The sequence below is a fragment of the Aspergillus homomorphus genome, assembly GCF_003184865.1.
Source record: "Aspergillus homomorphus CBS 101889 unplaced genomic scaffold BO97scaffold_1, whole genome shotgun sequence".
Classification (NCBI taxonomy): domain Eukaryota; kingdom Fungi; phylum Ascomycota; class Eurotiomycetes; order Eurotiales; family Aspergillaceae; genus Aspergillus; species Aspergillus homomorphus.
The window spans coordinates 1-12889 of NW_020291887.1; the positions used below are offsets into that span (position 1 = coordinate 1).

The following is a 12889-nucleotide window of genomic DNA, read 5'->3' on the forward strand; positions in this document are numbered from 1 at the left end:
GGGGGGGCTGCGAGGATAGACGAAGAGGGTCAGGGATCCGGAGCAGTAGCGGCGCGCGTCTGACGCCACTAGTGAGGATGCTTACTTTTAGGCCGCACGTGGGAATATATGGTGTGAGGGGAGTAAAAAAGGTGAAGTTGATGAAAGAAAGAGATGGTCGTCTGTTCACGGACAGATAACTGGGAAACCCCGCACTTTTTATTCTCGGGAACTGATAGAGGGGAGCTATTTAGGGTGGTCCGGTGTGCAGATGACAGTGATCAGCCCTGAAATGGATTGGAGTCGGAGATGGTCAGTTCTTGGGTCTGTCTGAAGAATATTTTGATTGGACTGCCAAAGGAGGGGATGCAACTCAAGCTAGGTGGGAATGGAGTGGAGGCGCAGACGACGTACCTGTAGTGCGACAGTCATGATGTTTTAACTTGGCGACAAAGAGGCAGGACAAGCCGTATGCAAGGGGAGAGCAGGTAAGAAACAAGCAAATGATGCACTGCAGGTGATACAGAAAAGGAAGCTGACGGGGGAAAAGCAAGAAAGCGAGAGAGTTAAAAAAAAAAGAAAAGAAAAGAAAGAAAAGCCAAAAGCAGGATGGAAGTCAATTGCGATGGCGATTGATTGATTGATTGATAGATAAAAAAGATAAAAAAGAGGGACCCGCCGGAGGAACCATTGGCCCGGTAAGTCGAGGTCGAGACTCCTCCATTTCTCACCTCGGCCTGACTATGACTATTGTCCAAGTGATACAAGCACAAGAAAAAGGTATCTCTCCTTCAGGTTCCCCTCCTCCTATTCTTCTTCCGAGAGTCAAGGCCTCGGTTGCTCTCACTGTCACCAAGTTGCACGGATAGAAACGGGCCAATTCCTCCCTTGGCAGCAGACATTTTGTCCGAAAAGACCAGTCACTTGCTTGTTCGCTTGCGCTTCTCACGAACTATTCTCCCTCAACTTTAGTTTAACGTTAATTCAACCTCAGCAGGGAGTGACTCACCCAGGATTGTCCCTAGCGAACCATCCGATGTCGGAATCAGAGAAGCCGATCCAAGGAGGATCTTCACCAACTCAGCATTCATACTCAAGGAATCTCTTGTCCGGCTACAATCGGTGACTGAATCCATCAGGCCGGTGAAAAAGCAAACTGGTCAGCCATCGCCGTTTGTTCCCACCTGTTGAGCGCGGCAAATATTCCCCCCCAGTGAGGCCCACCAGTGGATGTCCCAACATCCCCACAATCGTAGCAGTTCTTGACTGACTGAGTTCATCTTAAACTTTCACTCTCAACAATCAGCAGCCACAACAACTTTACCTCTGCAGGCGGAGGACGCTTCCGCTGGACTGAAGATATATGGTCGGGTACTAAGATACCAAGGAATTCTTTCCCGGTCTCAGCTACGGCATCGCAACACTATCTACCGTAGACGCCAAGAGATTTGTCTTACAATGATTACTTTCAAGCAACTCAACTTTGAACAGCAGAAAAGCAAAAGCATGTATGAAGAAAAATCTTCTTCAGAATGGCAGCTTCGAATAGTGACGATAAATTAGGAATAATCTTAAGCATATCCCACCCTGGCCAGGACAAGCGCCGCCTACTAAGGTGTTGCAACTCATTCCAAGGGGATAACAGGAAGGTGATAAGCAAATTTGTTGTATGGGTCATACTCAGCCTTGAGAGCCCGTAACTTCTCCAGACGCCACGGCTCATACCCGTAAATCTGCTCGAGAGGCTCAATGCCGAGTGCATAACTAACATGTGCACTGGGAAGCCGATTTGGCTGGCCATCAATGAACAGATCACGAACTGCTATGGCGAGCTGCAGAGCAGGGGCGTCAAGTTTGGGATTCGGATGGTACGTTATTTGAACGACTCTATGAAGTGTTGCTATTAACTTGCTGGACGAACCTCGACAAAGCAGGGACACTGAAAACACATACACGTTGATATAGTCATTACGGTGTGGAAAAGCCGAAGCCGCTGGGTCAATGGCCTTGACGGCCTCAACGGAATACCCCTCGAATAGGATCACAGATGTGCTCAAGCCTGGGTATGCCTTGAGGGTAGCACTGAAAAGGTCATAGACTTGGCGACATGCTGTCGCGTTGTAGACTTGTAGGCCTATCGTAGCCCACTGCTTTGGAAAGCCTTTCGCACAGGTCTTGTCGAGGTTTCCATTCCTCGAGGCTATAGTGATGTCAGGGAAAGGCACATTCCCATCCGTGACGTTAATCGGGCCGAGAGCATCGAACGGAGCCAAGTACTTCTCTGCCTCTTTCTGTGGACCGGCGTACTGAAAAGTCCAGAAGAGAACAACCTGAGAAGCATCAGCAAGCGCCTCAAGAGGGTTCGTGGGTACACGCTAACCTCCTTAACACTGATCATAGGATTGAACTCGTAATGGCCAAAGAAGACATCCATCCCCACCGGCTGCGTACCGTTACCCGCCAAGTTATTCAATTTCTCGAAAAGGGGCTCAAGCTTATCTTGCGTAAACACGTAGTTTCGGAAATACCAAGTGTCCTCCTCATGCGGATGGATCCTCATCTCGAAGCTCGTCACTACACCAAAGTTCTGCCCGGCACCCTTCATGGCCCAGAACAAGTCCTCGTGGCTGTCCTCGGAGATTGCGATCGTAGTTCCATTCGCCAGCACGACATTCAATTGAACAATATTATCGATCATCAAGCCATAGCGCGTCTTGTACCTTCCGTGGCCGGCACCCAGTGCCTGACCGACCATACCCGTGCACGAGGCGGCTCCAGTGGCTGGGAGCACGGATCAGCAACATAGCAAACAGGTATGTAACTCCGGTATCACTGACTCGTAACATAACCCTCTGCCCAGAGTGCATCAATGACGCCCTGCTTGGTTGCTCCAGCGGAGATAAGCGCAATGTTCCGTTTTCGATCCACGATCACGTCGGTCAAGAGCTGAACATCAAGCCCGATTCCCTTGAACTTGCCCTGCGAAATTGGCACCGCGTAGCCTCGATTGACCGTGTAGAAGGGAATGCTGTTTTGGAAGGCGTACTCGATCTTTCTCTTCTGCTCAGCCCAGATTGAGAGCCAGGGGCCAGAGTACTGACCACAGTAGAGATGTCGTCCGCACACCCAATCCGAACTATCAAGAGGAATTTCGGGGGCAGATACTCTTGGAATCTAAGACTCGCCTGCGGATATCGAGGATCTTCCGGTCCGAAGATATAGGAGGCGCCGCAAAGCCGTGGGCCGAGCTCTAGATGGACTTGGAAAGGGGTCAGATTCACACGGGTCATACCACAAAAACCATTGAGGCAGCCGGTCAGCGACGACGCTTGCCCGAATGACTGCCATAGCATAACAACTACTGCGAGTTGGGCAATAAAGTGTAACATGTTGGCTGTTGGGCGTTGGCCGATTCAATATGGCATAGAAGCGATACGTCAAGAGCAAGTAACAAAGAGCGTGTGATTTGGAAAATATCCGAGCAGACAAGAGGTTAAGAAGCAGACGAAGATCGTGTGATGCACCCTCATAGGGAAGGTGCACCAGCTCACGGGCACTTGTGGCAGGTTAAATGATCGACTCCCTTATTTAAGATGACTTTCATCTGTTCCATGACTGACAGGAGGAATTTCGAGAGAAGCTTTGAAGGCCTGTCTTCAAAGCGACAATCACACTTGATCGGGTACCAGCATCGAGATTTACCTTGCTTGCGCAGAAAAAAAACCACCACCCTGCTCACTGAGAAAAGCTGTAGGCCTGGAGAAGGGACAAGATAGCCTCACAGACCTTCTGTCTACTGTCAATCCATTCTCGAAGTATCAGACAGAACGCATTGGTGTCACAGCCATCGGCGAATCTATAGGCCGACTGTATAGGGGGCTTATGTTGAACTGCGATGCTGTCGCCTATAAGACCAGGAATGGGTTCCTAAGCGCGGTGTGTGCGTTAAACTAGAGCACTAATGAGTAACTTGTCCTTTCTCCCTTTCATTTTGAGATTCGAAGACTGGTTTCAGGGATTATTGATGGAATCATTCAACGTTGAGAAGTGGCAGAGTGTAGCATCTTTCACTTATTATGGTTGTGGTTGAACAAGTTTGACCATGTTAGATTAAGTTGCTACTAGTATCTTGCGTAAGACATATTCCCTCCTAGCTATGTAGTAGAGAGAGAAGCCGACCCTCTCACGAGGTGCCAATAAAACTCGGGCGGTGATACTTTGTAGTAGGACGACCACACCCAGATTGGCCAGGCTCACCCACTCACTCACTTGGGTACACCGGAGCAAAACAGCAAACCCATATTCTATCCAGCTCGGGAAAAGGGAAACAGCCTCGGGCCCGGTCTATCCCCGCACTGAGGGGGTCATAAACCAGAAGCAAGAAGGCAATGACGTCATAAGCACTGACAACACCCATCAGAAGAAAGATGAGCCTGATGCAGTGTGCAATCAACGACTAGCCGGGAAAATTCCGTATTCCTCACGGAATGGTTAAAACGTCTGGAAGCTTTCCACGGAGGATTTTCCTCACGCCACTTAACTCGGTGGCTGACCTAGCCGAAGGGAATCCTGCCAATGGATCTGACCACGGGAAAGTTTATCGTGACCTCCTTCATGTGCATAATACAACAGATAGTGCATGTAGCATAAGGTGCTATAGGTTGATCACGAGGATTGATGAGTCCTCGACCATTCTGCTTTGACCGATCCTTGTTCATATACTGATTCTTAGTTAATGATCGCAAATTGCGAACTTGACCAACACGAAGGGGTAAATCGGAGCCAAGACCAATAGTTAGCCAAGCGCCAGAGAATTGGGACCTTGGCGTTGCTCCACCTGAGGCTTTTCGGGCTGCTGCGTATGTGGGATGGATGGCGTGGGTGTTCTATCGTACGCGTTTGACTACGGGGTCGGTGAATGTACAGCCAAGGAGCGAAAGAATCCCGAATGCTGAAGCGAAAGGCTGCTGGCTTGAGAGCTACCAGCAATTCAGAATCGGGCTAAATAGATACAGGTTTGCTGTTTGAATTGAATTACTGTATGGCTTCTATAGCGAAGTAGCAATCAGTCATGCGATGTCGCTATCCGCTCATGCATGATGGCTTAATGATACGTACGTATATGCAATATTGGTATTTCAAGTTGGCTTCTTGGCTTGGTCTATCACGGCGGACGACATTGTCTGAACCGTATCCTTGGGTCATTGTCGGGAACGGATAAGGGCAGTCGTTTGAAGTCAGTGGCCCAATGCTAAATCACTTGTTGGTTACTTGATACTAGGTGAATGCCGATGCTTGGTTAGTTACTCAACAACTAAATCATAGTGACTAATCATGCTTATTTATGCCCTGCCACAAAAGTAGTATCCATGAGAAGGATGGTGACGCAGGGCGAGGAAAGGATTGAGGATGCATGACAGATGGATGGTCAGTAGCAGCTGACTCCAGATGGGCTGCGTAAGATGCGGAGTAAGACAAACACCACTTCACTTCATGGAGGGGTGAGGGAGTCGTTGCGGTTATCCCCAGGTTTCGGGATTTCCTAATCGGGATAAGCCGCGGCAACACTGGGCACTCGCTGGCTCGGCCACAACCGAATGGTTCGACTGCGGAGAAAGAAAGTGCCCTGACCGCGGCCTCGCTTGGCAAATTAACTCGAGTTGGCTAAACTGGGGCCATACACAATTGGCCCCTCTGGAGTCTGCGTCTTTTCATGCAACTTCAACGAGCAGAGGAAGCAAACCTGGAATGGTGGCTTGTGCCTATCGTCACGGTGGGCCAGTCAGAAGCGCGGGTTGCTAACGCTTACTTGCCCGTCTCTCCCGCGGTCGAGTCGGCGGTTGGCGACGGCCGATTGATTTTGGGGCACCCTACAACAATGGGGCCGGTTTCATTCCCTCGAGTTTGGAAGTATGATAAACATTACATAGCTGGAATGCGCGGCAGGGTAAAATTGAAGTCATTGTTCGAGAGACTCGCAGGTGCCGTGGCACTGATCTTGCATCAAGTTTGGCCGATATTTCGGGGGCGGGCTCTCGGCCCCGGCCATCTGGGCAGCCACTCCAGCATCTTTGGCAGGACCTCGGACGGTCACAATTGAAGGACCTGCCCTTCCTCAACGAAGACCCGTCTGACTCAATCGGCCCTAGCCTTACCTTCCTTATTCATAATATCACACGAGAGACGTTGTTGGCTGATTCGGGCTTAATCCATCACCGGCTGAGCAGGCGACGAAAGACTCTGATTAAGCGGCTTCCCGCGTCCTGGGTGGCCCCGGTGGAGAACCGTCTTCAGTGCGATTGGAGGGCAATGGAGTTGACGAATGTAACAGAATGGCTGATGCTGGACGATATTTCGCCGACCAAGTCGACAAGAGAGACAGTCTAGTCTGGAGAAGGTCGAAAGGAGACTAGTGAGTTGTGAGACGGGCCCCAAAAGCTCCGTCGACGATAATATTACGGGACTCCGGCGAGACGGCGGCCTGCATGAGCCTCAGTCGCATATCAAATGCTTTGCCATCGCTTGTGGTCACTTTTTGAATCCAGGGGGAAAGAGTGGTTCTAGGCCATCAATCAATATTTGCCGCCTCCTTGGTGGGAATTCAAGAGACAGCATTTGGGAAGAGAGATGTAAGGCAAGGGATGGGGAGGAGAGCCGGGAAGGGATCAGAAATCGACAGCCACGAGGCGGATCGAGCCGAGGCCCTGCTGGATCCTTCCCCGAAGCAGTAAAGTGAGAGAGGTCCACCGACCCTCCGTCTCTCAGGGCTTTGCGGAGGTTCTCCAGACCCCCGGATTCTGAATCAGCAGTCCCGGAATTCGGATCCAGGAGGAGAAGTTCCATGGTGGATATCATGGCACCGTAGCATTATACTGAGTACTAAGCACCACACAGGTTAACTGAGCCAGGCAGGAAATGACGATTAGACCCTCCCTTTCTCCATCCTTCGGGCTCCCTTCGATCGTTGCCTATTCCTGCTTTTCAGACCACGCGAGAGTCAGCCACACGAATGAAAAAAAATCGAGAGAAGATGTGACACCGTGACACTGTTTCCGATCGGCCTTGCTGCATCGCAGCCTTCGATTCTGTTTCTCTCCTTTCCTAGATCCTGAGAGGATTAATCGGCAATGCAACGTGTACTCGTAGTCGGTCGCCAAAGCTGTGTCTTGACAGTGCCTGCCAATAAATCAGCTAAGTTGTTAACATACTAAGTAAACATGGCATGGCAGTCGGTCGGTCGGTGGCATCTCGCCCGATTGTTGCTTTGGAAGTAAACCCACGGCGGTCCCGAAGCTGAACCTGTTCGGATTGACCAAAAGCAGCTAGACAATGACGGCATCTTCGCAGTCTCCCAACTGGCTAAATTCCCTCCTGGGCCGACACTAACCAAGCCTTCCCCGCCGATCTCTGCACCGCCCGCGCAACATAATCGTTGTCGTGGCTAGAAACCACCCACTGATATGGAATGATCCAATTTGAGTCTGTGAGTCTGTCTTTGCCTTTTGAGAGGAGGCACAAGGGGAATGGCATGGATTGAAAGACACAGACGGACGGACAGACAGACAGACAGACAGACAGACAATCAATCATGGCAGCTGGTGGAGAAAATCGAATGCACCTCTTCCCAGGCGTAAGAACCCATCCATGTTGGCCCAGACCAATCACTCTCCGCTCTTGCATACCAGCATCTTGATCGTTTCCGTCCGTCGAAATCAGTCCTCCCCGCCCCCCACACCTCTTAAGTGGACTGACAATGAATGGATGGATGTCTGACTTCAATGGGAGGTGAGACTTCCCCCCCAGTTGCCATGACTGGCGAATGGTCATGGTGCATCTGACCTTCAATCAGCCCGGATCCACTCTTCCCCAGGAGCGACTTCCTGCATACTTCACTTATTGTTGTCTTAACAGTGCAACTCGAAGTACCACGTTACCCAATGATTTCTCGGATGGGAAACTACCGGTACCTCCAGGCACTACCAAGACGAGTCATTCCTGAGGTATTGACTGTGTCTATCCCAAATGTTAGGTTTAATTTTTCCATGCGCCGGTAATCATGACCGCAGCCCGTCAGAGCCAATTTCTCCCCGTCTCTGTTGCTTGTTTAAATACCCCATCCATCTCCCCTGCAACCACCAGGACGATCTCTTATGTTCTATATTCCTTTCACTCATACCCTTTCCCCTCCTCCTATACTTCCGCCCCGCTGTCCAATGAATTCCAGCACTTCACTGAATTAGAGACTTGGCCTCGATTCTTCCTTCAACCCACACAACATAAAATCATCCGCTTCTGGAAGGTTGTCGGCAATTGAGATTCCGTTTCACTCAAGATGGCGCGCAGCTACTTGGGTCTCACCGGAGGCAAATTGCAGATCGCGATCAGTCTAATCGCTGGTTTGGATTTCCTGCTCTTCGGATATGATCAGGGTGTCACCGGTGGTCTCTTGACGCTAGATTCGTTCATCAAATACTTCCCTACCATATCGACCAATGGACCCTACTATAATAGCCTGGAGGGATCCCAGAAACATGCTCAGTCGACTCGCCAAGGTAAGTGCGCGCTAGAATTCCTGACTGCCCGCAGAGAGAAGAGAAAAGAATCTATCCCCTGACCTATCATAGGTATTGTGGTTGCGGCTTACAACCTGGGATGCTTTGCGGGTTCGATCCCGACAATCTGGATTGGTAATTGGCTAGGTCGGCGGAAGACGATCTTCGTCGGATCGGCGATTATGGTCGTTGGTGCTCTGCTCCAATGTACCTCGTACGATCTGGCGCAGTTCATCGTCGGACGCCTGGTGACTGGCTTCGGTAGGCCATGAGCCAACATTTGCAGGTGAAGCAATGAAGGGAAAGCTGACTCTTATATCCAAATAGGGAATGGTATGAACACGTCGACGGTGCCTACCTGGCAATCCGAATGTTGTAAATCCAACCACCGTGGCCAGCTCGTCATGATCGAAGGCGCCATGATCACTTGCGGCATCACGATCAGCTACTGGATTGATTTTGGCCTTTTGTTCGCCGATCCCAGCGAAGTGGCGTGGCGGTTCCCTCTCGCCTTCCAGATCTTTTTCGCCCTGATCATTCTGGCCTTCGTTTTGTTCCTCCCCGAGTCACCCCGCTGGCTTATCTTGAAGGGTCGCGAAGATGAGGCACGCGAAGTGCTTTACTCCTTGAATGGCAAGAACGACGTGACCTTCATTGAGACTGAATTTGCCGAAATCAAAGCCACTGTTCTGGAGATGGCTAAGGGTTCGTTCCGCGATATGTTTACGATGACGGAAGACCGTCACTTCCACCGCGTGGTTCTGGCCTACGTCAACCAAATGTTCCAGCAAATAACCGGTATGCTCTTGGAAATCCTCAATCTCGCAGTGCATCTCTCTAACTATCTGGCAGGCATCAACTTGATCACTTACTATTGTTCTATCGTCCTCGAAAACCAGCTAGGAATGAGTCTAGAAATGTCTCGATTGATCGCAGCCTGCAACGGAACGGAGTACTTCCTTGCTTCGTGGATTGCCGTCTTCACCATCGAGAAGTTCGGCCGTCGGCAGCTGATGCTGTTCGGTGCGGCAGGCATGTCCATCTCCATGGTCATTTTAGCCGTCTGTGCCAGTCTTGACACGAACGGGGCCAAAGTGACAGTCGTCGTGTTCTTGTTCATCTTCAACACTTTCTTCGCCATCGGTTGGTTGGGCATGACCTGGTTGTATCCGGCCGAGGTGGTGCCTCTGAAGATCCGGGCTCCGGCCAACGCGCTGGCTACGTCGTCCAACTGGATCTTCAACTTCATGGTGGTGATGATTACCCCGGTGGCATTCGACAACATCGGGTACCAAACCTACATTATCTTCGCTGTCATGTAAGTGGATCTCTTTGCCGCCACCTACGCGTCTCTGAGTTAATAGACTGACCGGCTGACTCGTAATTAGCAACGCGTTCATCTTCCCCGTGGTCCTCTTCTTCTACCCCGAGACCGCGTGCCGGTCCCTCGAGGAGATGGACCGCATCTTCCGCAAGACCAAGAGTATCTTCCAAGTGGTGAAGGTCGCCAACGAGGAGCCCCACATGTACGGCCGCCACGGTGAGCTGCTGCGGACGCCAGGCGATGTGGAGGACGAGGCGGTGCGTCGCACGAGCGTGCTGAACCACTCCGTTAAGGATGCCGATGGAGTGAGCGACGATGTCGCAAGTACCGAGAAAATCTAGAAGTTGATCGGTCATCCGATCTGCGGAGATTGCTCTTTGCTTGTTATGTCCTGTAAAGCGCCTTGACGAGCGCAGGATGTGATTTGCTTTTATGTTATGTCTGGGCTATCGACGCCCTATTGATGATTATTGATTATACCCCGTGATGAACGATGCTGTGTGATTAGATGTGATGCACTCTAATGAAGGATGACTGGGCTCTGTCCCGTTGCAAGATGATGTTCGATGTTTGATGTAGAAATTGTAGTTTCCGTGTACGACTGTTTACCCCGCTGGTCTTGGGTCTGGACTTCGTCAGATCTCTTTTACTAGTTGCGATAAGTACTCTAGGCCTAGACGACCAGAGTGGGTGACTCGTGATCGCTAATTTCACCCCTTGCTGCCCACGCCGAGCCTGGCTTTGGGAATGCTAGTGTGGTTGAGCGCTCGGGTTCGCCACAGCCTGCAAGGGGCGTGGTTTCTCCTGTTCTATCTCGGGTCTGCCATGTGGCATCGATACAGCAGAGTTGTGCAGCTGCCAAGGAGGTGGAGCTGTAGGTTGGATTCTAGACTCTCATGGACTATTGGGCCAAGGGTGCTCGCTTGGCGGAGGGAATGGTTCATGATAACCATGTAGGCCGTTCTCTACTGAGCATTTCTGTCTGATGGTCTTGCCACGATGAAAGACATGGCAAAATTACCGCTTCAAAGAGTTCGGAGAACAGAACTTGCGCTGGTACTAACTAGAACTGACTCAATGCTTGCAAATTACCTTTTCCTAGCTGTCCAGTTATCATGGTAAGCCAACAAAACATGAATAAGCAAATCCTTCAGGCATCAATCGTGACATTAACCCCATGCCACATGAAAACATTGGTCACTTGCTACCCTCCTTGTTCTTCTTGTGATTCTTCCAGATTTCATCGAGATTTCTCAAGATCGCCTGCCGGGCCCGCAAGGCGTCTGAACTCTCATACCCCTGCAGTTTGGTGCACAGGCTTCCCCAGTCGATATCCTCCCGCGTGATGGCCCTCATCTCGTAGTATAATTTGAAAGATATCTTAGAACGCCAGAAGACGCTGCCAAGACGAAGATCTAGGGCTTTCTCCAAGCTGCTCGCATCCTGCACGGGAAGATATTTGGCAATCATGTAGACTAGCTCCAGTGGAACTCCACAGATCCCAGTCTCTTTGCTTGGCTTGAGCGCAGGTCGTTTGTTTTCTCCCTGCACGCCCTGCTTTCTCCTCAACTCCGCTTGACCTATCTCAGAGTATATGGCGTCAAAGACGGTCGCCGTAAAATAAGGATCGGCTGTGGTCATGGATCAAATCACTCAGTCATCGGTAGTTCAGCAAAGTCACAGGAGAGTACTATACCGTCCTCACACGCGTGCGAGATTGGTGGCATCGGAGGATATTTGAAAATGGCAGCCAACAACGCAACCAGGTCTGTCTCGGCGAGAGTCCGCAACTTGTGGGTCTTGAGCAGCTCCCAACAGCAAGAATGAACCCCGTAGCTCAGAGAAGTTATCCGAGCCTTTAGTCGTAGGTACTCTGCACGGCGCTTGATTGTCTCCCAAAGTATGACTTTCTTGAACATATGGAGGGCATTGGAAGGAAACGTGCGCTGGGGGCTGACGTGAGCTGTCTTAACGTCCGAGAGGTAAGCTCTACGACTGTGGGATTTTTTGATGACTAGATGTGCATGCGGTCCAGTTAGCACTTTCGGGATATCTGTGTCTTGGTGGAGCAACTCACTCAATCGATATTCTTCCGTCCAGCTCGGCTCCTTTGAGTGAGGATCCTTGCCATGCTTGACCTGGCTTTTGTTGGTAGTAGACTGGCGGTAGCGGATGTAATGCCCGCATATGTAGCATACAATGTTGCAGAAGTACAGACTGGGATCCCTTATTCCCCACTCGATTGCTGGTTGCGAACTCCGCTTGGATTTGGTGACCATCATGCGATGAGGGGATACAGAATAACAGATGATCATGCCTAGCTCGGGACAGTGGGGGAATAATCGATGAAAGAGAGGGACTGCAGGTAGATGTGACATCGACGAGGAGTGAATTCGCGGGATGTGTTTCCGCAATCCCATGTGAACCTCTTCCGGATGAATCGATAAGACATAAATCAGCCTCCCATCTGGGATTGTTACCTCTCTCGCGCTGCATTCTGTCCAAGCTGCAGTATTCCAACCTATACATGAAAGATCCAAGAGTACCGGAAGTAGTAGACTGCCCGAAGATGTTCTGCGTATACGCATGAAGCATATCGAGACACCGATGTCCGATTTTGAGGGACCCTAGAATATCATATGAGACAATGGAATCATGCTGGGAGAAGTGATCAATCAGTTCAAGGGCTCTGGTAGCGAATTCAGATGTGTCTCAAACTCCATCAGAGAGATTCCATCGAGAGCTGGAGCTGACTCAGCCATCAGCCTGCCCGTCACCAAGTGACTACCAACTTGGGGCTGCTCATCCATTCTGGAGCTCTTACACTCTCAAAGGATACGTCCTCACGCCAACCCGTTCCATCCCCCTTTCTTCACCTCGACATCCAAGCATGGTAGCGAAACGATAGACGACTACTCGCCTCGTTTCCTAAATGTTACTAGCACATTGCTATCCCCATAGCGTGGCCGATCCCGCAATGGATCCTAACCAACACTTGACGATCCGCTCTTCGGCTCACGCACACTTGCTTTTT

The 12889-nt window shown here is 50.6% G+C and overlaps 3 protein-coding genes across 3 annotated transcripts; 1 reads left to right on the top strand and 2 right to left on the bottom strand.

Moving 5' to 3' along the window:
• Nucleotides 1-1604: 1604 nt before the first annotated feature.
• BO97DRAFT_380263 (FAD-binding oxidoreductase) lies at nucleotides 1605-3319 on the bottom strand (the record flags this gene model as incomplete). Its single annotated transcript, XM_025693195.1, has 5 exons — nucleotides 3081-3319; nucleotides 2817-3030; nucleotides 2360-2760; nucleotides 1933-2309; nucleotides 1605-1866 (listed from the first exon to the last, which is right to left on the bottom strand). The coding sequence occupies exons 1-5, from the start codon at nucleotides 3267-3269 to the stop codon at nucleotides 1605-1607; spliced, it is 1443 nt and encodes a 480-aa protein (XP_025556295.1). The 5' UTR covers nucleotides 3270-3319.
• Nucleotides 3320-8148: 4829 nt separating this feature from the next.
• BO97DRAFT_380266 (sugar porter family MFS transporter) lies at nucleotides 8149-10394 on the top strand. Its single transcript, XM_025693196.1, has 5 exons — nucleotides 8149-8531; nucleotides 8604-8792; nucleotides 8859-9329; nucleotides 9384-9849; nucleotides 9920-10394. The coding sequence occupies exons 1-5, from the start codon at nucleotides 8312-8314 to the stop codon at nucleotides 10194-10196; spliced, it is 1623 nt and encodes a 540-aa protein (XP_025556296.1). The 5' UTR covers nucleotides 8149-8311; the 3' UTR covers nucleotides 10197-10394.
• A 658-nt stretch (nucleotides 10395-11052) lies between these two features.
• BO97DRAFT_419392 (uncharacterized protein) lies at nucleotides 11053-12134 on the bottom strand (the record flags this gene model as incomplete). The annotated part of the gene is made up of 3 exons (XM_025696560.1): nucleotides 11053-11486; nucleotides 11552-11869; nucleotides 11933-12134. 3 exons carry the CDS (start codon nucleotides 12132-12134, stop codon nucleotides 11053-11055), a joined length of 954 nt encoding a protein of 317 aa, XP_025556297.1.
• Nucleotides 12135-12889: the final 755 nt, after the last annotated feature.